The sequence below is a fragment of the Aricia agestis genome, chromosome 7, assembly GCF_905147365.1.
Source record: "Aricia agestis chromosome 7, ilAriAges1.1, whole genome shotgun sequence".
Taxonomy (NCBI): domain Eukaryota; kingdom Metazoa; phylum Arthropoda; class Insecta; order Lepidoptera; family Lycaenidae; genus Aricia; species Aricia agestis.
This window is the reverse complement of record NC_056412.1, coordinates 9,665,885-9,693,823: the sequence shown is the minus strand read 5'-3', so window position 1 is coordinate 9,693,823 and position 27,939 is coordinate 9,665,885. Positions and strand designations below refer to the sequence as shown.

General features: G+C 38.1%; 1 protein-coding gene across 5 annotated transcripts; it reads left to right on the top strand.

Moving 5' to 3' along the window:
• The first annotated feature begins 69 nt into the window (after positions 1–69).
• LOC121729159 (putative uncharacterized protein DDB_G0282133) lies at positions 70–27,934 on the top strand. 5 transcript variants are annotated; one of them, XM_042117579.1, is made up of 29 exons: positions 70–427; positions 819–924; positions 1,434–1,613; positions 1,690–1,787; positions 2,309–2,506; positions 3,966–4,115; positions 8,893–9,423; positions 10,457–10,612; positions 10,988–11,086; positions 11,668–11,871; positions 12,285–12,398; positions 12,687–12,792; positions 13,220–13,312; positions 13,802–13,898; positions 13,975–14,225; positions 14,305–14,415; positions 15,067–15,233; positions 16,236–16,309; positions 16,805–16,886; positions 18,613–18,698; positions 19,176–19,251; positions 19,849–19,939; positions 20,026–20,096; positions 21,618–21,729; positions 22,244–22,353; positions 22,828–22,925; positions 23,978–25,451; positions 27,527–27,602; positions 27,771–27,934. In XM_042117579.1, the coding sequence occupies exons 1-29, from the start codon at positions 293–295 to the stop codon at positions 27,779–27,781; spliced, it is 5,157 nt and encodes a 1,718-aa protein (XP_041973513.1). In that variant the 5' UTR covers positions 70–292; the 3' UTR covers positions 27,782–27,934. The 5 variants fall into 5 exon arrangements, with proteins under 5 accessions (XP_041973513.1, XP_041973512.1, XP_041973515.1 ...); XM_042117578.1 differs by lacking the exon at positions 27,771–27,934 and having other exon boundaries at positions 27,527–27,619; XM_042117580.1 differs by lacking the exons at positions 70–427; positions 27,771–27,934 and adding an exon at positions 612–726 and having other exon boundaries at positions 27,527–27,619.
• The last annotated feature ends 5 nt before the right edge of the window (positions 27,935–27,939 follow it).

Below are 27,939 nucleotides of genomic sequence, written 5' to 3'. Positions count from 1 at the left end.
ATATGGAAGTGTCGACCCACTGGTCATATATTTAATATTTGTCATTTGTTAATGACAAGAAATAAGGCTTTCATCTGCGTCGATAAATCTCCAAGCTAATTTTCAAATTACCCGAAATAAATATAAACAAAGAAATAATGTGAAAATAATGCATTGTAATTATTTTACAATTATTTACGCAGATAAACAAAAGTGCATAAAGACATAGTTTCTATAAACAGTTTGACTTCAATGGCTTATTCCCGAATTCGGCGTAGGCAAATTGATTATTGAAAGAACATTATAGTATAGAATGGCACCTGGCAATAAAGAACGGCACCCAGGACACACGGGCACAATACCTAAAACCAAAGTGAGAAATAACTGCAATGTACCGCAGGAAGCCGTAACACCGACTAGACGAGATATGGCTACCAATTTAGTGACGGTAAGCACTTTTTAATTTCTATTTTCTTCATTCAACGCATCACCAGTGTAATGTAATCACCGCAACAGCTGCCGTCCCGAATGCTCAGTAAGATGTGTCTGAAGTTTTTTCAGATCACCATGTGGATGTTATTTTTGGGTACCCTGTTGCGCCATATAAATTGGATTTCTGCCAACGTATTTTAAAGTTTAGTTAATTTTGATGAGAATATTTGCACCTAGCAAATTTTTTTTATATTTAATCAAAAAATAAGATTTATACTTATGGGTAGTTGTTTCTCAAAATTAATACCCAAGAAGGTATTTCATGAAAGGAATTGATATTTTATGAGAGTGTAAAACACTGCAGTGGTAAATGTATAGTGCTATTAGTAAAAGCTCCCATGTTTTAGACATCTTTGGATTGGGTACCTGTATCTGAATATAACACCAGATCAAATTGCAATCAAGCCAGAAAGAAAACCAACCATACTTCTGATCAAGAATTGACAGATCTAGGTAAGATTTTTGCATACATTTTGCTGCAATGTTTTGAATTGAATAAATTTGAACAATCTAAATACTATAATTAAAAACAAAAATGTGCTTTCAATGTGTACACTAATCGGTAATAAATAATCAATTGATAATATTGTATTGTATATTCTGTGTAAGATACCTTTTTTTAAAATCTGAAAAGAAAACTATTTAAAAGAAGATGCAAGTATAGTTTAGTTAGTTTTTTCCTAACCTTTTTGTCTGCTATTTTTGTAATGCAGACAAGATACTTGAATTTTCTTCATAATAAATAAGATTTTGGCAATTCTGCAAATAGCGCCTATTTTAGTTACAAATTATTACTAATTTTACATATATTATGCTTTACTTTAACTATGTTTTCTATAAAAAAAAAATATAAACAAAATTTTTCTAGCATTAATACTAACGGCTTGTATAAAGAACGCAAATAAAAGAGCAAATTATAACTTAGCAAGCTTTGTGAGGCATGTCTGTTGTTTGCTTTTTAGATAACTCTGTGGCATTTGAAAGTGGCTTTGGAAGGTTTGTCCCTGTGAGACCGCAACCTCGAGCCCTCCCTCTCACAGTGCAGAACCGTGAGGTGCTCACTGCTGATCACCAAGACGACGACGAGAGCTCATCTATTAACTCCCACCTGTTGCATCCTTATGCCCATCAAATGCAAAATGGTAAACACTATTTTGTGGTAATTTTTAAAACCCAGCAATGTTTTGTTTTGAATAACACACCAAATGCTTTTTCTAGGTTTAATGCCTCATTCAAACCATGCCACCGCTGCTGTTATGATAGTTAATCCGACCACACCTAACTCAGTTACGGGGAATATGTCTCAGCCATTTAATGTAAGTGTATTTTGTCAACATATGTTTGAAGGAACACATAAATAAAGAGACAGGCAGTGGCGTAACTATAGGGTGGCAGGACTTTACATGTCTGATGGGCATGTAAAAAGTCTGATCTCTCGCCAGTCGTGTCGGTCTTCCGTCCCACTGGGTTATGAGAGTAAATGAATAGAAAGTGCTCTTGTGTACTTCGCACACACTTGGGCACTATAAAATTACTCCTGAGTAGCTGGCCTGGTTTCAGGGAAACCGGTGTGGGAGCTATTATTATTATTATTAACAGGACGATTTTTACTGATAGGCCCCCATCAATTTGCCACAGGCCCAGATGGTATAGTTACGCCACTGGAGACAGGTAGGGCTTGTCTAACTTAAAATGACGCGCCCCTACCTCGTATTCACAGTACAACATTTTTCATTTATATCAACTAGTGAAGTGGTGGGGCGCGTCATTTCAAAGTAGATAAGCTCTAACAGGATACACTGTTAACATACAATTAACCAAAAATGTTGTATTGCAGGCTCAGAATCAAAATAGGAATAATCTTACAAGGAACTTGAATTCAACCAGAAACACTTTTGAGGGAAACAGCTCAAACAACAACAATACTACACCACCAATCTCTAACCAAAGATCTGGGACTAAGTCTGTTAACTTGATGAACAACATGTATGACCAGAGCCAAGGACCATTTAACAACATCAATGAAAATAATTCAGTAAGCATATAGTTTTATTGCCTTTTCAATTCTGCAGAGACCCGATGCCTGTATGTCAGTCACCAAGCTGCATTTCGTAGAGTATGGTAATTAGGCAATTAACATTTTGCATACTGAAATGTGAGACAAGATATTTTAGTGTTTCTGTCTGAGATTTGACTTCTATATGCGTCAATAGTTGGGACACGGAATAAAGACCTGTAGCCCTAGCACGGCCATCAGTAGAAATGCGAAAGTATAGACAAACTTTAGACATAAACTAAAGGTGCCGTTCCGATCTTTACTGCGGCCAAAGTAGGGTATTATTTGAATTTTTAGGACTATAGCATTTTATTGAATTTTTGGAAACGAAAAAAGAACGGAACGCTACCTTAAGTTTATCTCCACAGTTGTCCATACTTTCGCATTTCTACTGGTGGCCGTGCTAGGACTACAGCCACGGAGCTAATACTAAGAGGAGGTGTTCTAATCAAGTTTCCTTATAAAACGACGCGTGACAATTTGCGGGGTGAGGGGTGTCAAGCTCCGCCCACTTCTCAATATTTCATCTATCGCCTAAAAGCCAAACTACTAGCTTAGGTCGATGTTGATGTTACTACGTAGTTCAACTATTTTACACTAGATGTCATTTTGTCTTGAATATTATGGGACATACTACGGCGCTGGATATTTTTTACGTTTCAAATAGTTATCATAGGTGACGACAGATGGCGGTTTATAAGTAATATCATAATAAAAGCTATATAATCACGGTTTTAGCTATTAAATGTGTTTAAGACTAAGTGTATAATGGTTTTCAGTATTCAAGTATGATTATTGTAATAAACTTATGCAAAATTATACGCATTTACGTCTGTATTATCTTTCAAAGGTTTGGCCACCTAGTGTCAAGTAGTATAATTAACGCTGAAAGCTGAAATGTTCTAAAACTTTTATATTTAAATTACATTTAAAATTATTTCCAAATGAAATGTGATGGTATTTATATTATCAGAACGTCTGTCTGAGTGTTTTCGACATTATAAAACACAATACTTCATCCTTTCTTTGTCAAATACGCAGAAAACACCAATTTATTGGGAGTCTCGTTACGTGTGCACCTGACAAACGCTGAAAGTGTACTGACTTAAGCCCCGCCCACAATGATGACGTCAGGACCTAGTTGAAAATCACAGTGCACAGTTGCTTAGGCCAGCTCCTCTTTGTATGAGCTCCGTGGCTACAGCCTGCAGGTCATATTTTTAACCGTTACAAAAAAGAGGGGCGTTATATAGGTTTGGCGAGTCTGGCTGTATGTGTGCTTCTGTCCATGGCACTGTAACATCTAAACGGGCGAACTGTTTTTGAAATGACCTTGATTTTGAAACCACTGAAATTTGGGATTTGTATAGATAGTTTCTTTTTAATTTTTTTTTTAAATTTATAATTTATCTTTACAAAGTACTTATTGCATTATCAGGTGCACAGAGACTCGGCTCGTGCGCTCGGGGAGGCGATAGTGGCGGCCTGCCCCGACGCCGCCGCCGTCGAGCGCCGCTTGGGCCAGATCCGCGAGTACATACGTGTCACGTCGTCGCTCGTCGACACCATGCGCAGCTCCGAAGATGAGGTATTTTTTTAATGGTGCAGTCTGTCGCTATGGTTTTATGTCAAAGAAGTACGATAGGCAAAGGACTCCTCCTTACTAGTAAAAATATTAACAATATGGCTACACTCGGCATCACCTTGTTCCGGTCATTTACACACTGGATTACATTCACTGGATAGACAAGAACAAAATATTTTACAGCCTGTTTGCTAAACTTTTTTATTAGTAAAGGGGAATTTTTATATACACTTGGTAGTAAAGAATATTTTGTCCCATTTTAAAATACAGTGTTGATCACTATCCCGTTTTAAAGTTCAATTGTTTTAAAGCACTGATGTAATAAGTACTACTTACTAGAGCCACTATTGCAAACAAAAGACATGTCGCACTTGAGGCATGAGCGGGGGAGGCGGGGCGGTGATTGCTATAGATTAGTACCGCAGAAGTGACACAGTTTTGTGCCTACACTCGAATTAATGCAGAATTTATTTGAGTAAGTGGATAAAATAAAAATTAAAAATTACTTTTTTATAAAATGTATAATTAAGTATGGACCCATAGTCCACTATAGCCAATTACCTTATTTAAATTACTTAAATATTTTCAAATACATAATCTATTTTTAACCCCCGACAAAAAAGAGGGGTGTTATAAGTTTGACGTGTCTGTCTGTCTGACTGTCTGTCTGTTTGTCTGTGTGTGTATCTGTCCGTGGCATCGTAGCATCCAAACGGGTAGACCGATTTTGATCTAGTTTTTTTTGTTTGAAAGCTGACATGATCGAGAGTGTTCTTAGCCATAGTTCATCATCATCAGCCTGTTCAGTGCTGAACAATCAGGGTTTATCTGGTTCATGAAAGGCCGTTGGCAACTTGTAGTCGTTTGATGGGTTTAATATTTCATATTAGTTCGTGACATTTGTGAATATACAATATACGTATACCCATAATAATGGAAAGTTGACTTGGTGCTGCAGCATCACCTGGTAATCAATAGGATATCCAACTCCTCGTCAACTTAGAGCAGAGGTTTCGTGTTTGGGCTCATTTTAATTGCGACAACCAGTAAGAAGTAGATAAACAGTAAATATTTACATGCTGCTGCTGCAGCATCACCTAGATTCTATAGGAACCGAGCTTCATATGAACCCAAAGTGGAGGTTTCATGTTTGGGCTCATATTAACGGCCTCGTCGAAAAGGACATTGATAGAATATGGTAATCATGAGAATATGATTGTGTTGATAGGAATTATTCTGCACTATTTAAACCAACATAAGTTTAAAAAGTATGAAATAGGGTTGACATGTCTATTGACAAAAACCCCCGTAAATTAAATTAAGAAATTAAAAAAACCCCCGCCAAACAACTTTAAAAAGTAATGAAATAATATTAACTGCCAATAATCTTTTGCCTTAAACTTAGATTGTGGGTTATTACATATTTTAATTAAAGGTACACTGGTGTCAATCGCTGTATTTAACATATTTAGGCAAACATCATACATTAATTGTACATCACAATTTAAGGATTCTACATTAATTTCTGAAAAAGATGAAACTAAACTTTCTTGAAACTTGGACCATGAAATTTTCTTTAAGTTTCTTTTTTGAAAATAATCATTTGAAAAATTTATTTTTGTGTAGAACTTAATTATAAGATGATCACTACCAAAATTCTCATTTAAAACAGTCCATAGAAAATTTATAGCAATATCCGCAGACACGAATGTGATGTCTGGCGACGATCTTTGTAAATTTTGATTAACTAATTTTATACGAGTATGTGTTCCATCATTTAAATATACATAATTATTGTCTGAAATAACATCCGACAACTGAGTTCCTCTCAAATCTGTTTTATACGACCAATCACTATGGTGTGCATTAAAATCTCCCGCTATAATAGTTTTATTAGGAAAAGAACTAAACAAAAAATGCCAGTCCTCTGACATTGTTCTAGAAGACGACGGGCAGTAAACAGAAACAATATTTTGAATGTACTTACAGTTATGAACCTTCACATGAAGCGTCTCTATACTTGAATTATGGCATTGAAAAGTACTTACCGAACATCGAATAGATTTATGAATTAAAATTGCCACACCACCATATGAGTCCGCTCTGTCTTTCCTGAAGATATTGTAACTATTTATATGAATTCCTAAATTGGAGTCAAACCAGGTTTCACTAATTATAGCAATGTGAATTTTTTCTTGAATTAAAAAATCACTAAAGCTATTCAATTTTGGGCGCAAACTTTGAGCATTCCACTGTACAATATTAATATCCATAAATTTCGTACTATCGCTGTCCATTATTAAGTACAGCTTCTAATATACTCTCAAATAAATTAAACTTATTAAAGAAATTAATTATAAACGTTTTACATTCCTCAATAATAATATGAACAACTGCACCAATTTTTTCCTCAAACGTTTTCTTTGACATTATAGCTTGGTATAACTTTTCCAATAACTTTTTAACATCTATTTTATTTTCTTCCTTTTCTACATAATTTCTTTGTGTGTCATTTTCTCCTTCTTCAATATGATTATCTACTTCCATTTCTTTAACTATTTCACCTTGATTTCTATCTTCATTATTACGTTGCTTTCTTTGTTTCTGCACTCTTTTTAATTTTCTTCTTGTTGAAGTACGGACCCCATTTTCTGATCCAGAGCTACCAGAAATCAAATCTTGTGTTTCACGTATTCCAACTTTTCTTTTCACAACATCGCTGTACAAATTTGGTGCAGTCAAATTATTCTCTGTTACAATGGTTACAATCTCAACATTATTGGCTGTTGTCATCAATATGAGAATTATATTTATTTTTTCCTCACGTCGTATAGCCATTATCTCTAGAGCTTTTTTATAAGTAATATTTTGTTTACTCATCAAAAGACGGATTCCTTTTTCTTTCGCAAACATTGGGCAGCCTCGATCAAGTACAAAATGTGAGCCTTTACAATTTAAGCATTTAATGTTCTCTAATGAACAATTTGTATGACTTGAATTCCCACACTTGGGGCACAACATTTTTTTTACTGGGACAAACTTTTATATAGTGTCCAAACATCCAACAGCCAAAGCACTGGGTCACCGGAAATACGAAAGGTTCTACCTTAAACCTACAACCATATGCATATGCATACGGAGGTAAGGTAGAATTTTGGAAACATATTCGAACTGATTCGTTATCTATCCATTTTCCTTCCGAGGACAACCTTTTCAATCTCTTTATGTTTAATATAGTATGTTCACACTCGAAAATTTTAAACATCTCATCTTCCTTTAAATCCAAATCAACCCCTTTAATCAATCCATAAGAAACGGAGTTTTCAAAAGTTTTTTGCTTAGTAATAGCCGTGCCATCGCCATCTGTTTAGGTAACTCAGTACTAGAAGTAACACAAATTTCTTTTTTTTCTCAAAAACTTCCATTTGCTCAAATCCCATTTGCTTTTGAACAGACTTATCAATCAAAGATGTATTACGTATAAGACGTTTTGGTTTACGCACAACCGTTGTAAAACCATCACTACTTTCCGTCTCATCTTCTCGAGTTTTTCTTTTCTGCACAATAGGCTGATGATTTATATCATCTTGAATGGTAATATCTCCTGAATATTCGAGGTTGTGAAGTTCAACCTCACACTCTCTGATATAGTCAGAATCCCTGCTATTGCTACTTTGTAAATTTAAATCTTCCTCTTCCTCCATCATGCAAAATAGTCGTTGAAACGAAACAAACGATACGTATTACGTAGATAGGTACACTTGCATTAACGATTGCAATACGCGTACGCACAGACCGAAAGCTCACGCGCCACTAACTTTTAGAATTATAACACCCTAATTCACACCGTCTAGGCATAATGAACACAAATCACAAGCGCTTAAGTCGCAAACAAACATTTGGTTCGGGCTTCGGCGGATTAATTTCACGAAAAACAGTACAAATATTAATAAGAAACAAAAGCACCAACAACACAGAATACAAATTACTCAGACCAACAAGCACGAACGCGAGGGCCGAGGAGCACATCTATATAATGTATGTAATATTTTAAATATTACCAAAATACAAAGTCGTCTACGTGAGTACTTCATTCATCGTCATCTTATAATAGATCTGTATTCCGCCTACATTACACTCTGAATCTATGCAAAATGGCGCGCGTCTTCGTCTAGTAATTGAACGTTCGTATTTTAATTGAAAATAATTAAATAAGAATGCTAATACCGATGAAATGTTATTCTGTTGTATTTTGAAATGTTATAACTGGAATAATTTTTGCAATATCTTAATTCTTAACCCATAACTAGGCATTTTTGTGACTTTTTTGTGTCTGTTTTTTATTGTTGTACGTCTGGCGACTGGCGTGCATAAGAGCCTGCGTGCGACTAAGTGCGCTGCGGCTATATAGCTTCTGTTGAATGTGACAAAGCATTGCGTTGCAGTGTCAAGTCTAGTACGTAGTACTTATATTAGGTATGTCAGTGTTTAAAGTTAATTTTTATTATTATTTGGGTTCATAATGTTATATGGAAACCATTTTTCATGTATATTAAATATTATAATTTATACAATATTATGTAAATCATCATTGCAAATATTTCGTAACAATGGAACTAAAAGATCTTCAAAAAGTTAAATGTAACATATTTTTTCCTCTTTGTTGTTGTCGCTAAGTAGCAATATTATAATATAATGCATTTAAAACCTGTTTTGTACACTTATAAATTTTTGTACGCAATAAGACTATCATATTTTTATTGTATTGTATTATGTGTAGGCTTTTGTTGAGCATACAAAAGAAGAATATGACGAGTTAGTTGGAATGGTAATGAAATTAAAAGAGAGTGAAAATAAACTTGAGACAATGTTACTGAATGGAGAACGTTCGGAACTCACGGAGTCCAGTCAGGAACAAAGTAACCACCAAACCAATACTCAGCCAACTTCCGAAGTGACAAAAAACAGTGAAGCAACTTCTGTCCAAGAGAAAGCTTGCAATATCAACAGCGATACAAACAGTACTCTTAAGAAAGTCACAAATATTGAGAACGAGCAACTGAACAAAACGAGTGCTAGATCGATCGAAGACGTTCATCAAAAAGAATCGGCGAGACACAGTAGCGAAGCAGAGTCTGAAGGTACTGGCGTAGAGATAAGGGAGATAGAGACGATACCTAACCAACCACCGAAACAAGATCCCGGCTTAAATGACACACTAAGAAAAAACATTATGTCGTGCGTTGAAAAAATCGCTATAATCGAGGAGATGAAACATAAAGATCCAAACAACAACGAAGAGTCGAACTCGGTCTGTGGATGTGTGATTGTTGTGGCCATAGCATGAGAGAAATTAACAACCCACACAAACCCTTGCGAAAAGGCCTTAACTTGTGTCCGTTTTGTCTATAATAACATCTAAATATTGACGTGTCTGAAACTGTGATTGATTGCTTGCTATGTGTTAACTCCAAATATCTTTTCTAGAGTCCAGTCGCCGAATAGAATGAAAGTTATTGACCTATAGCTGCTACGCTTTTTTTAATTAACGCACAAGCTATGTGCGTCCGCATTGAAACGAGATTCTAATATTTTCGTTCACGAGTGAATGAAACAAGCAGCTCTAGACCAACAGACAAAGTTCTATTTGGTGCAGTATTTTTTTTCTTTTCGTCCGTTCGCAGGGTATATATTATATCCTGCGACTGGACATTACTTCTCCTCTAAGATAATGAAGGAATTCTTAACAACTATATAATATAAAAATACTCATTTTTAAGTTAAGGGATAGATATACACATTGGAGGCCTTTAAATCGCTTTTTAGGGTTCCGTACCCAAAGGGTACCCCTATTACTGAGACTTCGTTGTCTGTCCATCTGTCTGTCCGTCTGTCTGTCCATGTGTCTGTCTCCAGGCTGTATCTCAAGAACCGCTATAGCTAGACTTCTGAAATTTTCACAGATTTTGTATATCTGTTGCCGCTATAACAACAAATACTGAAAACAAATTTATGGGGGGCTCCCATACAACAAACGTGATTTTTTTCGGCCTTTTTCGCTTCATATCAATAATGGCAAGAGGTAGACAATTTTTCACACATTCTTTTGTTATATGTGTACTTTAATATTTAATAATAATATTAAAATAAATATAAAAATTTAAGGGGGGCTCCTATACAAAACTACAATTTTTAGCCTATTTTTGCTCTGTATCGGAACGGAATCCTTCGTGCGCGAGTCCAACTCGCACTTGGCCGATTTTTTACTTTAAATATCCTTTTAAACGTATAAATAGTACCGGTACATAACATATTATCAAAATAAAGATGGCATATATTTTCAGGATGTAGTAGTAAGACCCGTTTCCGTCCAAAGTAACAATGGGTCAACTTATAGCGACAATGAGCTGTGGCAGAATGAAATCAGGAACAAAATGGAGATGTCCCAGATTCGTTTGACTGCATTGAAGCAACAGCAGAGGAGGCTGTTGAAATATCAGGTCTGTATCTAAAAGTTACATCCATACTAATATTATAAATGCGAAAGTGTGTCTGTCTGTCTGTCTAATACCTCTTCACGCCCAAACCGCTGAACCGATTTTGCTGAAATTTGGTATGGACAACGGACATACCTTGAGTCCCGGGAAAGGGCATAGGATACTTTTTATCTCGGAAAAATGTATGGTTCCTGCGCGATAAACGATTTTTGGCGCAACGGAGTTACGGGCGTTATCTAGTTGATTATAAAAGTGTTGTATTATTATGTCCCTTCCCGGGTTTCAAACCACCACCGCACCCATGAAGAGGTAACAGAACAAGACATTTTCGCATTTATAATAAAGTTTATTATTACAATTACAAATAATTTTTTCCAGGCTGAAGCTAAGCAGCAGCTAGATGAGATGAACAAGCAAGACCAGGGGCAAGAACTGCATCATCCGTCCACATCACAAGACAATTTTTCTGGAGTTCAGGTATGCCATTCGAAAATGTAATTTGACTAGATATTATCCACAATTTAACTGTCCCAAAATTAGTTTGTCGTTTGGGAACCGTAGAATTTTTCGGGACAAAATCTATGTCCATAAATTTAAGCTTAAGCGTGATGGAGGCATACACATGTTTATAAATTTTATAATAATACTACTGAAGAATAAAAAAACCCACTGTCAAATAAGCAAACACACACGTCACATAATATTTGCCATAGTCTCAAAAATTATTTCCTTTCTATAAAGTTTACTATCAGTTATAGTCTCTTAGGCTGGTATAAATAGTCAGTACTCAAGATGCATCTTGGTCTCAAGACATGGTTCAGGCTCTGTGATTGGTTGGCTGTCAGAATTTGGACCAACCACAGAGCCGAGCCGCGTCTTGAGACCGGGCCGCATCTTAATTACTGACTATTTATACCAGCCTAAGTCTCTATGTGATGGATAAACCTAAAAAAATATGAAAAAAATTAAAATACCGTATTTTTTAGGTTTATCCATCACATAGAGACTATAACTGGTAGTAAACTTTAAAGAAAGGAAATAATTTTTCACGTTTTTAGAATCTCGCGCCGAATTATCACAATTCGAACCGAATGTACGCGGCTAACCAGATAGGAGTGGCGACGACGCTGCCTCAAAACTCCGAGGTAGTGGAGAACCAGCAGATTCCCGCCAACAATATCGACGACCACGCCCGGTCCAACCACTCCACCATCAGCCACGAAGACCGATTCATGAGAGACAGCAATGTTCCCAGCATCGGGGTAAGTTGAAAATCCTCACCGTTTAAAAACACCACATTTCTAAAAATGCATTAAAATATAGACATTAATATACAGGGTGCAATTAAACCTTCCTGCCAAATTTTTTCCAGGGCTTAGGAGTTAGGTGTCACTAGCAGAGTCCATTTAACCAAAAAAAAATTTAGTGTTATTTTTTTTTCAATGACATATTTTATCCTATTTAAAAATGTGTAAAATGTATATGTGTAAAATTATATTTTGGACTCGCCCATGAAGGGTTCCGCAGCAGTAATAAGGTTTATTTTAATGAAATTAAAAGGTTTTTGATTTATTTTCATATTTCAGTTGATTTAATGAAAATTAATTTAAGGTTTACCATTTATGACGTATAAAAAAAACTACTTGCTAGATCTCGTTGAAACCAATTTTCACAGGAGGGCGCGGGTGACAGCGAGGTGGAGGACGAGGCGGCGCTGGCGGAACGCGGCCGCGCGCTGCACGCCAAGCTAAGAGACCTGCAGCTCAAGAAACAACACATGGAGAACCTGGTACTTAATACACACATTCTAACCCTGCTAATAAAATTACATTTACAAATTAAAAAAAAACGTAATAAAAAAAAACTCTAAAGGATTGAACGTTTTGAACTAGCACGTAATGCGCTTTAATTTTAGATCTCGAGTATAAAAGGCGCTTCATGTTTGTAAATTGCATGTTTTACTATTATTAAAAAACTTTCTTTATTGACGTTTATTGACGTTTCTTTATTTCTTTTTTTATAGAAATAAAATGAAAAAAATTGGCATTAGAATAATTTATTGGTATGATTTTTACAGGTAACAGAATTCCAGAAATTGCAAATGGCTACCCGTCTGGGAAGTTCTCGCAACACTTACTCTAGCTCAGGCGAGGAGAGCGCAGACGACGAACCCGCCGCCAAATGTAAGAATGAATCATAAAAATAACGTTATGATTGGCTTAGGTCTTATGCCCTCTTCAAGAGGGCATAAGACCTAAGCCGATCGATCGATTTATCGAATCATAAATCATAAATCGAATCATAAATTGAATCATAAATCGAATCATAAATCATGAATCGTGAATCGAACTGGCGCAAGAGGGCCTCTTGCGCCAGTTCGATTTTAGGTTAGCTCTAAACGAGATAAGTAACATAACAGTAAGTCCAGGGTTAATTTTAAGCCAACTAGTGCAAGTAGACTTTTGATTTATTTTAATATTATGTATATATTTTAATAACTTTATATCATGCAACGACAAAATCTTAAAACTTTAAATATTATGGAACACTATGAATTATATGAGACATTAAGTACGAGGTTATCTTTAAATAATGTAATCATTGTTTCAGGTAACAACCAAGGTGTTAGCAATCTAAATAATGAAGATCCTTTCAAGTTGATGGAAATTAAAGCAATAAAGACGGCTTTGCAAAAAACTAAAGGTATAATATTTAAAACACCCTCAATTTAAAAATTGTGTTTTGGCTTGTTTGAAAATTAATTAAGAAATAATATTATAAGAAGTACTATATCATATTATACAGGGTGCAATTAAACCTTCCTGCCAAATTTTGATATATTAATCCCTGTTAAAAATAAAAATACACGTGATGTGACCCCGCGCGTGTGTTGAATTTGAAAATTGAAAATTGTGAATTGAAAAAAAATTAACACCCAATTTTTTTTTGTTAAATGGACACCTAGCGATACCTAAGACCGAGCGAGATAGCATGCTCGGTCAGGCCGAAGCCCACTGACGTCATTTGAGACGTTGTATATATATCTTGCCGTTCTCCGAAACTTCGATAGCGCGATGCAGGAATGTTAGGCGAATTGTGGGTACCGCCACAGTTTAATTGCAGCCTGTATAAGAAATAATATAATTTACTCTTATATTTTATTTCATTTAGACTGAAATTATTTTATTTTAGATTTGATGCGGTCTGTTGAGACTTTTGAGTCTGATCATCTCTCGACTGGTCACGAAGAGGGATTTCACATGTCTAGTCATTCTAATATACATGATAAGTGAGTATTTACATTTGACAAATTATTTAAACACTTTATTAATCTATATTTAAATGTCGAATATTTACTTTTCCAGTAAATCCGAAGGTGGCGGAAGTATGGGTGGGTGGTCGAACGACGGAAGCGTCTGTCGCGTCAGAAACTCACTGCCGCAGAGACATAAGTTCACCAATGAGCAACACTCGCAGCAGCAGCAGTTGCAACAGCAGCACTTACAGCAGCAGCAGCTGCAGCAGCTCCACCAGCAGCAGCAGCAGCTGCAACAGCTACATCAGCAGCAGCAACAGCAGATGCAGCAACACCAACAACTGCAACATCAGCAGCAAAGTTAGCATTTTAAGATTTTTTTATTTTATTTTTGTTTTTATTGAGATCGCATATTAAGACTTATTAAACTTGTTTGTAGGTCACGAAGCAAACATCAATTCTTTGCAAGAAATGGCTCAAGAACTTCGTAGAGAAACAGAAAAAATAATGGGAGAACGCGCAAGAATAAAAGACTTAATGTCAAACAAAGGTACGGCTATTTGCAATATTAAACTATAAAATGCAATGTATTCTTGCTAAAGATTCGAAGGAAGCTTGCACGCGGTGTAAAGTTACCGATGACCAACAAAAAAATCAACGTTTAGTGTCTAAACACATTATGCCGAAGTTCCGCGGCGGAAATTCCGAATGATTACGTCAGCAATGTCAAACGCATACAATATAACGTGACGGAATTTTGGCATGGTGTGTCATCGGTAATTAAAAATACATTGCAGGCGGAATCAAGCCGAACTTCCGCCGCGGAAATTCGGCAATTAGTGTGTTTAGACACTAACGGTCTTACTACAAAAGATTTAAACACCTGTTGAACAGTTGATTAGAAAAAAAATCAGTACATAATAGTCTCAAAAAAACTGTTCAATAGATGTTTAAATCTTTTGTGGTAAGACCAGTAAAGTCTATACGAGTGCATAAGTCTATACTTATGTGCGTACATACAAAGGCCTTGTTCGCTGGCGTAATTTTCAAAAAACGTATTTATGGCAACCATAAACTTAGAATATAATGATGGCAACCATAATATGACATGATTTTGACATTTAAAGGTGCGTGCCAAAAATTATACCGGTAAACAAGTCCAAAGCGTTCCAATCTCGTAAAGTTTAATTTCCACCATCAGAACAGACCCGCAAGCAGAAGAAGGTGAACGAGGAGGGGCGAGGCTCGGCGGGGGTGGTGGCGGGGGCGGGGCCGGCGGGGGGCACGCCCGCCGAGCGTCGCCTGCTGCAGCTCCGCGCGCTGCTCGCTGAGAAACAACGCGAGCTCGACGTCATGTTGGCGAGACAGGTTAATTACCATTTACTATTTATTTCAGGAATCTCGGGCGATAGTTACTATAAATACCTTATAGACTAATCTATCTATACTAATATTATAAATGCGAAAGCGCATCTCTGTCTGTCTCGCTTTCACGCCAAAACTACCGAACCGATTGTAATGAAATTTTGTATACAGATAGTCTAAAGCCTGAGAAAGGACATACTTTTTTATTGAAAAAAGTGTTGTAAGGGGGTGAAAATGCGTAAATTTGTTCAAATTAAGTTAGTTCCAAAAATTCATAATAGATGGCGCCGTGCGTCTTCTACATCGCGCTGACGCTTGCTCAGACCTCTTTCTATAAGAGGTGGTATCATCTTACATTCTAGTTTCGATCTTTCTCGAATGTTTTTTTTACGTTATTAAATAACTCAGTACTTTATCTACCTATGCAGTGACGTAACCTTAAACCTATCAATGATAAATAGTTTATGGGTAAAGTTGTGTAATTGGGGGGCTAAATAAGCTTTAAAATTTGGCATAAAGTATAAAGTTTAATTTTAAAAAAATTACTTAAATATTATATGCACACTTATTTATTATATTTAAGGGGTACTTTTATAAAAGCACCAATTTTGTTGACATCGCGCGCTATAAACTGAAGTCCACGCGGACGAAGTCGCGGGCAACAGCTAGTAACCATATATATAATTTATACCTAAACGTACACCTAACTCGTAATGCCTACGGATGTAGGCATTACGAGTAGGCAAGCCGGCCTCGACGAAAAAGAGTTGTTATAAATTTGACGTTTCTGGCTGTCTCCATTTGTGAGAAGAAATCTTTATACTTAAATCCAAAAGCGGCCATTTTATCAAGAAGATCTTATGTTACGTTTTTTGTCATAACGATATTGCTTCGAACTTGCTGTCTGACGATGAGAACCGTGGTGTAAATATTATGAGTCTTACATCACTTTTTGAAATTCTTACATAATGAAGTTATAAAGCAACTTACATAATATTTTTGCAGGCAATGAACGGTTCCGACGAGTCCAAATCAAAATCAGATTTTCGGGCGGCGTCTGCTGTGCAGTCTTATAACAGGTCTGAATTTTATATCATAAATGCCATCAAACGTTCAATAAAATTGGTAAAGGGGTTCCTAGACGAACAAGCAGCTTAGCGGCAAGCACGTAGACTTAAAGCAAAAGAAAAAATATAAAATCACATCAAGCGCAGAGCAAGCGCGTTAAGGCTGCGTTTCCACCAAAGCTGAGCGGAGCTGTGTTGCGAGGAATGTGTTTTTGAGAACCAATAGCATCGCCGCGCTGAGCGATGTCATGGCAAAGTCATGTCAATGAAGCGATTCTATTGGTTTTCAAAAACATATTCCTCGCAACACAGCTCCGCTCAGCTCTGGTGGAAAGGCAGCCTAATGCTTCACTCAGTACCAAGCAAACATTGTAAACGGTAATTAATATGCTCGAAGCAAGCAAAAATCTATGTGCTTACCGCCAAGCTGCTTGTTCGTCTCAGAACTGCTTAAAAATAATACTTCGAATACTTCCTAATACGTTTTTGTATTACTTTTTCTTTCAGCGAACAAGAGGAGCCCGAGTCGCGGTCAGAACACATTGCAATGTTGGATCCTGACAGCCCCAGGGAAAATGACAATTTTAGAGTAAGCGTCGTAAGTTTTAAAATAGTGTCGACTTTTGCGAGATTAACATTGAAACAAAACCTCTTGATCTACAATAGTGTTAAAAATGGCGAGACTGATAGAACTGTCGCTGTACGCGGCTTTGTTAATACCATTACATAATATGTATAGAAGAATTATTATTATTCTCTTTTTTCATTAGAAAAAAAGAATATCTGGCCGTAACTTATCGTGTCGCATCGCTGCCGCGTTATGTCGCTTAGTGCGGTCTCACCTACAGAGTCAACTCTCAATAATATATTACCCAATGATGAAAAACTCAAAGCAGATATGTTACTACCTCGCGCGTTGTGAAGATTCAAATACGGCCCAATTGGGCCGTCTGTTGTTTAGTCTGCATCGAGCGCAGTCACGAACGTGCCGCGTCTTGTCTTACCTAAATAAATTGAAAATGACGTCGTGCGCGTTTCGAAAATGTACCAATTATGACTTAAAAGAAAACAAAACACATGGACTCTGTTACCACATGTCAATGATGAAATACTCAAAGCAGATATGTTACTACCGCGCGCGTTGTGAAGATTCAAATAGGGCCGTCTTGTCTTACCTAAATAAATTGAAAATGACGTCGAGCGCGTTTCGAAAATGTACCAATTATGACTCAAAAAAAAAACAAAACACATTTCCATGTGTTTTGTTTTTTTTTTGAGTCATAATTGGTACATTACACACGTAAGAGATTCCTCTCTTACCAGATGTCTTGATTGCAATAAATACCTCGATTATTTACATTTTCAATAATTTTTTCAAACAATCTGGAAAAAATCGAATTTTCGTCATAGCTCAGGCAAAGAGACAGCGATACGATTCGACGTTTAAAAATAGAACTGTCTCTTTTATGTAAATGGTTTTTCGTATCTTTTGTTTCACTTATCTGTCAAATTTGTTAATGTTTGCAATTTTGAATTTGAAAATTGTTCGGAAGAGATTTAAACCGGAAAATAGTATGGACGTAACAGATCTGTTTATGTAGAATATCATTGCCACATGTCTTGATTGCAATAAATACCTCAATTATTTACATTTTCAATTATTTTTTCGAACAATCTGGAAAAATCGAATTTCCGTCATAGCTCAGGCGAAGAAAGAGACAGCGATACGATTCGACGTTTAAAAATAGAGCTGTCTCTTTTTGTAAATGGTTTTTCGTATCTTTTGTTTCACTTATCTGTCAAATTTGTCAATGTTTGGAATTTTGAATTTGAAAATTGTTCGGAAGAGATTTAAGCCGGAAAATAGTATGGACGTAACAGATCTGTATAAGTAGAATATCATTGATATTACCTAATAACTTGACATTCGAGTGTGCGCTTTTAAGCTCTGTTGTATAAGGCTGCGTTTCCACCAGAGATGTGTTGCGAGGAATGTGTTTTTAAGATCCAATAAAATCGCTGTGCTGAGAGAGGTCACACTCAACACATATCTGGTGGAAACGCAGTCTTAGGCCAGGCGCGCACTAGCGGCCAGGTCGCGGCGGCCATCGATGGTGTGGCCAGGTGCGCGTGGTCTATAGCGGTTTCATACTAAGGTATCTCGATGGCCGTCGCGACCTGGCCGCTAGTGCGCGCCCGGGCTTAGTGTAGTGTTCTAATTTCAGTGTGATTTTTTCCACTACTCTGGAATTTTGACATGTAGAGTCCCAGCCTAGGTTCCGTTATTTTATGTATGTAACACGTTTATTTTTTAGACTGGAGGTGACAGCGTGCTGGGGGCGAGGTCAATCAACACCGTGCCCTCTCACGTCGGCAGCACTTATGGCAGCGACAGCGATAGGTAAGTCTTCGTATGCTGCGCACAACTTAAGGTCCCTTTTCCTTTTGTAATGCATATTATTATCGCCCGCGCGCGGATCTGGCCCGCATGAAAGAAGCCCTTATCTTGTAATTTTTATTTATTTTATTAGAAAGTTTTCTGTCATGCAGGCAAGACTCGCGTAGTCGGGAGCGTATTGTCACCCGCATGCGAATCAATGCGCGCGCGGGCGGTAATACGCATGATAGGAAAAAAATACTAAGGGCCTGTTTCACCACTTCCTGATAAGTGCCGGATAGACCATCCATAGCTTATCTTACAGATACTCCATCCTCTATGTGAAGTGTTGAAACAGCCCCTAAATTTCGTACGGCAAAAATACCCACTAGGTCTCTCTAGTGGGGTGAGCAGTTAGAGGCATGCTATCGGTATTCGGTAGATTAGCGATAGGAAAGCAACTTATGAAAATTGTTTCTAATTTTTTGTATATTTTTACAGCGCCTCGCGTAACAAGTCTAATCAAAGAAATAGATCACGACGGAGAACCCTGGAGAGAGAGACTGAAGAGAGCAATGTAAGTTTGTTATATTCGTTGCTACAAAAAAAAACTGATTATCTATATATTAATACGTGAGCCTAAAACTTTGTGTCCCTTTTGACGAAAAATGGGGAAACATAGGCGAATGAAATTTTGTGAAGGAGTGCATCTAGCTAATATTATTTTGAAATTATGCTTTTAATATACATTTTTTTAACAAATAAAACATTACACACACTACAACACACACACTAGGAAAAATGACAGATTTGTGAGTGACAAGCCTATACGTACGAATTATACTCTCTTATTTATGGTTGAAGTCTGTTGACAACAAGACCGTGACAAATTGAAAATGGATTATAGTTTTTTTTTTTTTTTATTGAATCTTATATACTATTAGATTAGACAATGCTTACACGGCCAGTCTGAGATCAGCCGAGTCCCAGAGACAAGAGTTGAAAAAAATATGATAAAGTCAATATATTTTTTTTTTTCAAAATATAGGTAGTAGTCCTAATGTCATTGAAACTAAGGTCGAATTTCGACCATTGGGCGATCTCTAGTAATTTAATAATCTTTGATTTTAGAAACTCTTGAATTCTATATTTTTTAATTATTGTATTTTTTTAGGTGCCTCTGCAAAACAATAGCAATCCAATTGTCCGAAATGATCCCAGGCAGGAAATTAATGTTAATGTAAATCAACCTGCAGTTCCTAATAGTAAGTATAAAATTGATACTGTTAATTTAATTAACGTTTTGTGCGAATGATTAAAAATATATGACTTAATTATTATTTAATTTTAGGTGATCACACTGGACATTTACCTTTCAATCACATTCAACCTCCTTGCTGGAATACTACTAAGTCTAATCAGGTAATATTAATGTTAAGGCCATTCCATTCTTGATTAAATAATAGAGATGTGCCGATCATGACTTTGGCCGACTAGCCGATTGGTAGGCTGCAAAGAAGCCGACTAATTGACTGGCCGACTAGCCGATTAGTCTGCTGCAAAGAAGCCGACTAATCGGCCGACTAGTCGGCCAAGCCGATCATGGTTTCGCAAGTTTCTGTAACACTTTTTTTACTGGTGATTCGCGGGTAAGTCACACGCCGCCTGCGAATGTGTCAGCTCGTGTTATGTTTACAGTTTACTTCGCCTACGTAACTTTTTTTATGATACAATTAATAGTTTTGAGGAAATATTTCATATACCTATATCATATATGCAATCTTGATCTAATTTTAACAACAAATTAGGTATGTATCCTAATTTGTTGTTAAAAACTATATTAAGAAAAATATTTCTTTACTAGAAAGTAATTTCAGAAACACTTCATTTAATATTAAAATGTGTAAGACTTATGAAGTGTGATATGAACACATTATAAATAGTCTAGGTTTTTCATTAATGTAATTTCAATAATTTTAACAAAAATTAAAAAAGTAATAAGCCGGATAGTCGGCGCTTTTTGCCGAATATTCGCTGACTACAAAAGTGGCCGGATAGTTGGCTTTACCGACTAGTCGACACATCTCTATTAAATAACCATTTTGAAATTCTGCATTTGTCATTTTATTTTTAATTGATTCCAAAAAAAAAATAAGCAGTACTGCTTGTTTCTCTTGTTTTAGTCGTGCATTTTAAAGTTGTAAGAGACAAAGCTGTCGTAAGACTAGCTCGTCCTAAGAGATAGACCGGGAGATGGTGACACAAAATACTAGGTCATTACTCATTTGTACCAGTATGGCGGTTCTTCAGGGGTTTAATTAAGTAAAGGCAAAAAGGAAAATGATGGCCATAGCGCTCGCACCGGCGGCCCAATCGCGTAGGCGTTAAGCGAACGCGTCGGATAAATAACGAGTGTCGAACGATTTGTTCCACAAAAATGCGTGTAACAAATCGTTCGACACTCGTTATCTTGTATTTTTTCAGATAGTCGAAAAAAAGAAGTAGGCGGTAGCGTAATGCCATACTTCTTTTGTTATGTCCGCCATATCGACGCGAATACATTAATTTAAATAAAACAATTCAACCATTTGTACCAGGCGAATTTTTGCATAGCTAATCATCGTCGAGTATTCACGAAAATCACCTTGCTATATTTCTCCGACAGTTCCCCATGGCCGCCATACCACTGCAAAGGAGTGTTTTTTTTTTCTGAGGAACCGCCATACTTTAATTTTGTGTCACCATCTCCCGGTCAAAGAGCGCTTGCAGTCGCGGCATCAGGCCTTCTGGCGAAGACATAGTGTGTAGTAAGCCACGTGCACGGGGAAGAAAGCCTATACTTTTTATCGCGTAATGTAGGGTTCCTATTGTATACTACGCGTAATAAGTCGCGGGGAAGTGAAATAAAAATGTTTGACTCGACATGAATTTGTCGTATTTCAGGACGTACGGACGAACCAGTTTACACAGAACAGCCACTCGCAGACGATGGAGCGGCTCATGGGCCCGCACATGTTCCCGCCCTCGCTGCCCTACAACATGATGATACCTTACGGTAACTTTGTTGGGATGTGTTTATTATATTCGTAGGCAGTTGACGGACCTACGTCATGTGATCGGCTTATGTAAATTCAATGATTGAACGCGACCAAAATTCTTATGTCTGCCATCTGCCTAGAAATCAACTTCTCTGATAGTACTACAGGCGCGGTCCGAAGGGGGGGGGGGGTGTCACAGGGGACATGAACCCCCCCCCCCCCCCCCCCAATCTAAGGTGAAATTAAAAAATCTCAAAATCTTGCCAAATAATAAAAGGAAATGTCTACTTATCCTATGCAGCAATAGTTTTTTAGTGTAGTGACTAGGGAGTGACCACCTCCAATACTTCAGGCTGCGACCGCGCCTGTACCATCATGCGTCGTTTATATTCAGCCCTGTTAGGTAGTGAAGTGGCTAACGCGAGAATGGAAATAGTCCGTGCGCTGTTAACTCGTCATGCCGCTGCCTCTGCCCATACGGCAAGATTTGATTGAAGACTTTAGATATTTGATTTAGGCATGTATTTGCAGGTATGATGGGCGGTTGCGGGTGCGGGTGCGGCGCGTGGGGCGCGTGGTGCTGGCAGCAGTTGCTGCTGCAGCAGCGTGACATACACCAGCTGCGTGAACAGCTCGCACACGTATGTACACCACACCACACACTAATCTATACTTTTATTATAGAGCTGGATAATTGTTTGAACGTGCTAATAGGAACTACTGGTTTGAATTGAAAAATACATTTTATTTTGAATAGTCCATTTATCGAGGAAAGCTTTAGCCTAAAATATAACATATAACGATGCGACCAATGGGACTGAGGAATTAGAGGAAAGTGTAGAGAAACAAGGGAAATTATTATTTAAACGCGCTAATCTCACGAACTACTGGAACGATTAGTATGTTTTTTGGTACAGAGATAAATTATTGGTTGAATGATATTTGGTTAAGTAAATTACAGGGAAGGCTACTTTGCTGCGGAAAAATGTAACAGTTCCCGCTAAATACTTTATTTACCAATACGAGCGGAGTCGCACGGAACGTCTAGTAAAAATATATTATGTATGTCACAATGGATACCATAATTCAGCTTAACATCGCCGACCCCTGTTTAGTTGGAGGAGCGCTGGCGGACCGACAACGCGTCTCACACTCTGAACAACCAGGTGCCGCCGGGAAACAGAGCCAATAACTATTGGGACAACTTCAGAAGGTAAATATTTATACACTATATGCCTCATTCAAAATGTGACAGGTCTAAACAATAATGTTGTTCTCAGTTCTAATATAATGCCTCATTAATAAGACTTATGTCACCGATATGTATTTCTTAGTCCTGCCCACTCTTTTAATAATTAGGTTGTATATTATGGTTGTATAATACAGGCTGTTTGTTAAAAAGTAATGAATCAATAAATAATAATAAAAGTAATATCAAAATATTATTAGAATTTTGAATGTTTCTGAGCTACTGCTATAATATTATAGTATGTATTTTCACATAATATCATACTAAAGGAGAGGTTGCACTAATACGACACGACTTCCATAGAAGTGACGTTTGTAGGAAGTTAGATTCACGTTCGATAAAACGACAGATGGAACGGGTGTCGTTGCCGCGTAGTGCAGTCTTATCTTAAGTATCAAATTTCTAATTTATTCATTTGTTTTACTCTGCGGTTTTGCCATCAAAAAGACATTGTAGGAAAACCAACGTGATGAATATAAAAAGTTATGTTGCGTTCTGAAAATATTAAAGCCTAACTCTAAAACTCGAAATAGAATAGTTTATTTATATATACTTATTTATTTATTTTTATTTCAGATATTAAAAACTCAAACCGTCGATTAGCATTATGTATTTATAGTATAATATAGTATTTATTGATGTTTTCGTATCAGAGGATGTAGCATTAAAGAGGGTAAGAATCGTGTGTTCGTGTAGCCCTTTGCCTCAATAATAAAGTAATGCAATGCTCAGTTTTATATAACAAAGTTTTGTACTAAATCTTTGCCCCAACTATTAATCAATGAAGTACTGCCGTCCCTTATTCATAATGCTGCTATATTATAAGTTGAATTGCTGTTTGTCACTATCATACATTCGTCGGGTACTTTGTACGAGTGACATACACCGATAACTGATAAGAATCCTTCGACATAATATAAAAAAAATCCTGCCAACTAGCGTTATAAATAAGGGAGTCTTTGAAAATTAATCGTTTTTGTGGACATAGAATATACAGGAATTTGTTTTCATTGCAGCTATTCACGTCAGAACCTGCTATCGGCGAACAGCAAGACGAACGCCGACGGGCACTTCGCGGGCCCCTCGCACAACCCGCACCCCCTGGTGGAGCGGTCGCACAACTCGCTCCACCACTCCGCCTCGCCCTCGCCCAAACGCAACTCCAACGCGGTCACTTCCACGCACCCCGCCGACCACCCGCCGCGCAACGTCGGCCCCGAGCGCTCCCTGTCCTTCTCCTCCGCCCCCGACGTCCTCAACGTCAACCAGAACGCGGCTGACTCCACCACGCACGCGCGGAACGACGAGCCCGCCAACTCCAACCTCAACCGCCCGGACGCCGCCAACGCGCTGCGGAACTTGACCTACTCCAATCCCATCCCGGAGATAATCCAATCGCACTCCAACCTGAACACCCCCGCCGACGCCGAGCGGAAGTCCTCGAGCAAGCTGCCCGCCCGGAACCCGGCCCCCGGCCGGAATTACACTCTGGACTTCTCCCAGACGAGCAACATCAACATAGCGAGCACCTCCGCCGCGCCCGACCCCAACCTGGCCTCCCCCGGGCGCGACGGCCGAGACAAGGCCAGCTCGAAGACGTTCGACCTCCTGAGGGAGAACATCTACTCCGAGGTCACCGCGCTGATCGGCGTGAACGAGTCCCACCCCGACTTTTTGATTCAGCTGTTCCGGGAGCTGCAGGCGGTCGACTCCGAGCAGCGCCGGCGGCGAGTTCTGCAGTCTATCCGGGGCGCGATGTCTCAGTACCGCGCCCCGGCGGAGAGCCGGCTCGACGAGGGGAGGGAGGCCGGGGAAGCGACGGCGAGCTCGGAGGGAGCCGCCGACGCCGGCGACCGCCACGACCCGCCCGACCGCTCCGAACCGACCGTTTGCTCCGACGCCGCTCAGTACGAAAACGTTCTGCGCTTCCTCCTGCTGAGGAGCGAGGAGGTATTCACTCCCGAGCTTCTGGCGTCGCTGGCGACGCTCGTCCTGGACGACTCGACCGCGAGCGAGCAGACGAAGAAACTCTGTGACGCGCTCGCCCAGTACGAGGGGTCGAGGGTGTGCGACGCCTCGGGCTCGATCGTGGAGAACCTGCCGCGCTGGCTCCCCGCGCCCGGCGACGGCGACGAGTCGTCGCAGATCGCGAGCGAGATATCGGAGTCGTCCGTCCTTCAGGACGTGGCCGGGTCGCTGAACCTGTTCGGCTCGAGCGAGGGCCGGCTGCACCAGATGAACGCCTGTCCGTACGACGCGTGGCCGGGGCACGGGCACTCGGCGGGCGCCGACCGAGACGACGGCGGCCCGCGCTCGCAGGACGGCAAGGTCGACCTGATAAACTGTTCGGAGATGCTGAACGGCGACCTGGCCGAGGCGGACCAGACGTGCCGCGCCGACGTGGCGGAGGCCGCCTCCCCGACCGACGACGCGCCCAACTCGGAGGTGCTCCCCGACGTCGTCGACACCGACGAGGTCACCCCGACTGAGGTAATGCAACACATACTCTACTGTAGATGCCTTCCTTTAATTAATTGCTCCAATCGAAATACTAACTGATCGTACTAACGCTACATACGTATCTCTCGCTAATAAAAATATTTATACGTGAATATAATGTTTCACAATGTTTTGTCCTTGTCGGATAAGTAAGCAGTCACTTCACAGACAAGGACAAAACAATGTTGAATAGCTTATTCATTGTGTATTTTTTTTATTAGTGAGGGGTTATATTTACTCTGTACTAACATGCTCATGTATACTACTCCTACTAACTGAATATTTTTATACACCTTTTTTGTATGGAAATGGAATTGCTAAATTCACCTCATAACTTGTATTTGTTGGATGAAATAAAAATCTTTCTTTCATGTTGTCTTTTCACTCATTTAACATGATGCATGCTAGCCTTAAATCCAAGTACTTGCTACTTTCTAATTTTTCTTGTCATAATAATTATGTCTCTTCTATTAACCGATTCCTTGCCTGTGACGCACCTAGTGCGTCATAAAGAAAACTTTAGGGAGGCCAATGACGCGATAAACGCGTCATATGAAAATTGTTGTAATTATGCTTTTCGGATTTAAACCAAAATCCTTTTATTTTATATAAAAATAACACATCAGAGACAATAACATCAGTGGCCACGTGATTATTTTAGAAAGTTAAATTGTCAGGTATCTTCAACCATATGGTATAATGTTTATTCATCCATAATTATTCACACACTAAAATGCCATCTACCGAGCTCCTGTATAGTGCATATATTCATTTTAATTCAAAACGCATAAATAATTTGATGAGCTAAATATTATTATATTTAGCTCATCAAGGTCCAGAACTAATAAACGGGGTTCTAGAATTTTTCCTGCCCAAAAAGGTCTATTAAATTTTGTCGATTTTTTAAAATAAAATGGAGAACACTAATTCTCTTGTACTATATTTAGACCTCCGTGCAGGAGTGGTCAGCTCCCTACTTTAGCCTATCACGAAACGGGGGCTAGACCTGGGATGCCAATGTAATGAAATATATTTTCGTTTTCTAATTTCTGTTAGTCTGAAACTGTAATACATACGAAGATCCTGTTCTTAGAAACCGTGACATCAATTTTCTAATCAATAATCGGGAATCAAACCTACCAGTGTGCCGGAAATGTATAAAATAACTAGCTGACCCGGCAAACGTTGTTTTGCCGTATAAATAATTTTTGGTGTAAAAAATAGAGGTTGGCCGATTCTCAGACCTACTCAATATGCTCACAAAATTTCATGAGAATCGGTCAAGCTGTTTCGGAGGAGTATGGCAACGAAAACTGTGACACGAGAATTTTATATATTAGATCACCTTGTATCTTTATGTCACCAATCAGAATCAATTTGATATAAAAAACGAAGATTTTTTATTTTCGATCCAAATGTTTACAACTCATAGGGCCAATGACGCGATTCGCGTGTCAATCAATTTGAAATGGGGCCGGGGCGAATAGGCTTGAATAATAAAGGTGGCAAGGAATCGGTTAAAAAAAAACGATTTCTTATGGGTATTTGGTTTGGTAACATAGATAATAATGTTGTGTAACATACATGTCTCCAAGACTACTGTTAATGTCATCTTTTATGTTCTTATTAAATTTATGTTTCCCTAGATGACGCCTGCAACTTCTTTACGCAGAAATTTGTTTATCACGCGGAAACCATTCATTTTTCGAGATTAAAGTATCCTATGTCCTTTCCCGGGACTCAATGTATCTCCAATCTCCTTACCCAATTTCAACAAAATCGGACATGAAGAGGTAACAGACAGACATACAGACACACTTTCGCATCTTATGTTATTAGTATGGATTTATGAGTTGTATGTAGGTAAATAAAAAAAGAGAGATACATTTTAAATAATTTATTACAATATAAATCAGGTACAAGTATCACAGAACAGAGCTATTACATCAATATTTTTAAATATTTATTATTCAGAGACTTTTGAATGATTTTATCAACAAGTAGTGAAAATTACTCTATAATATTTCCAACATAAAACATAAAATTTTGTTATGTTTATATTAAAGGCAGAAGCGGAATGGCTTGGACTTGACAGAGTGCCAACAAGACTGCACATGGAGGAGGCATCTGAAAAGCAAAAAGGTAATATTATTATTTAATATAAATGGATCAAACACTCAAACTCGCGACATAGTCACTTGCTGTTTGAGTGAACCTGAAAAAAAATGTTATGTATTAATTAGGTCTTCTAAATCTGCATCTGTAACAGAAAAACAAAATAATTCACATTATTTTTTTCGTTTTTTACAGATAATCGTTGAGGAGTAGTCAGTCAATCAGTAATTATTGTGGTAGCTTTCGAATTTATGAAATCTAGCTAATAGTATTTATGGAATTGTAATCTTTGATGTCTATTTCACATAGCCTCATTTATGTTATATTTATTTACAAATAAATAGAGTATTAAAATAAGATATTT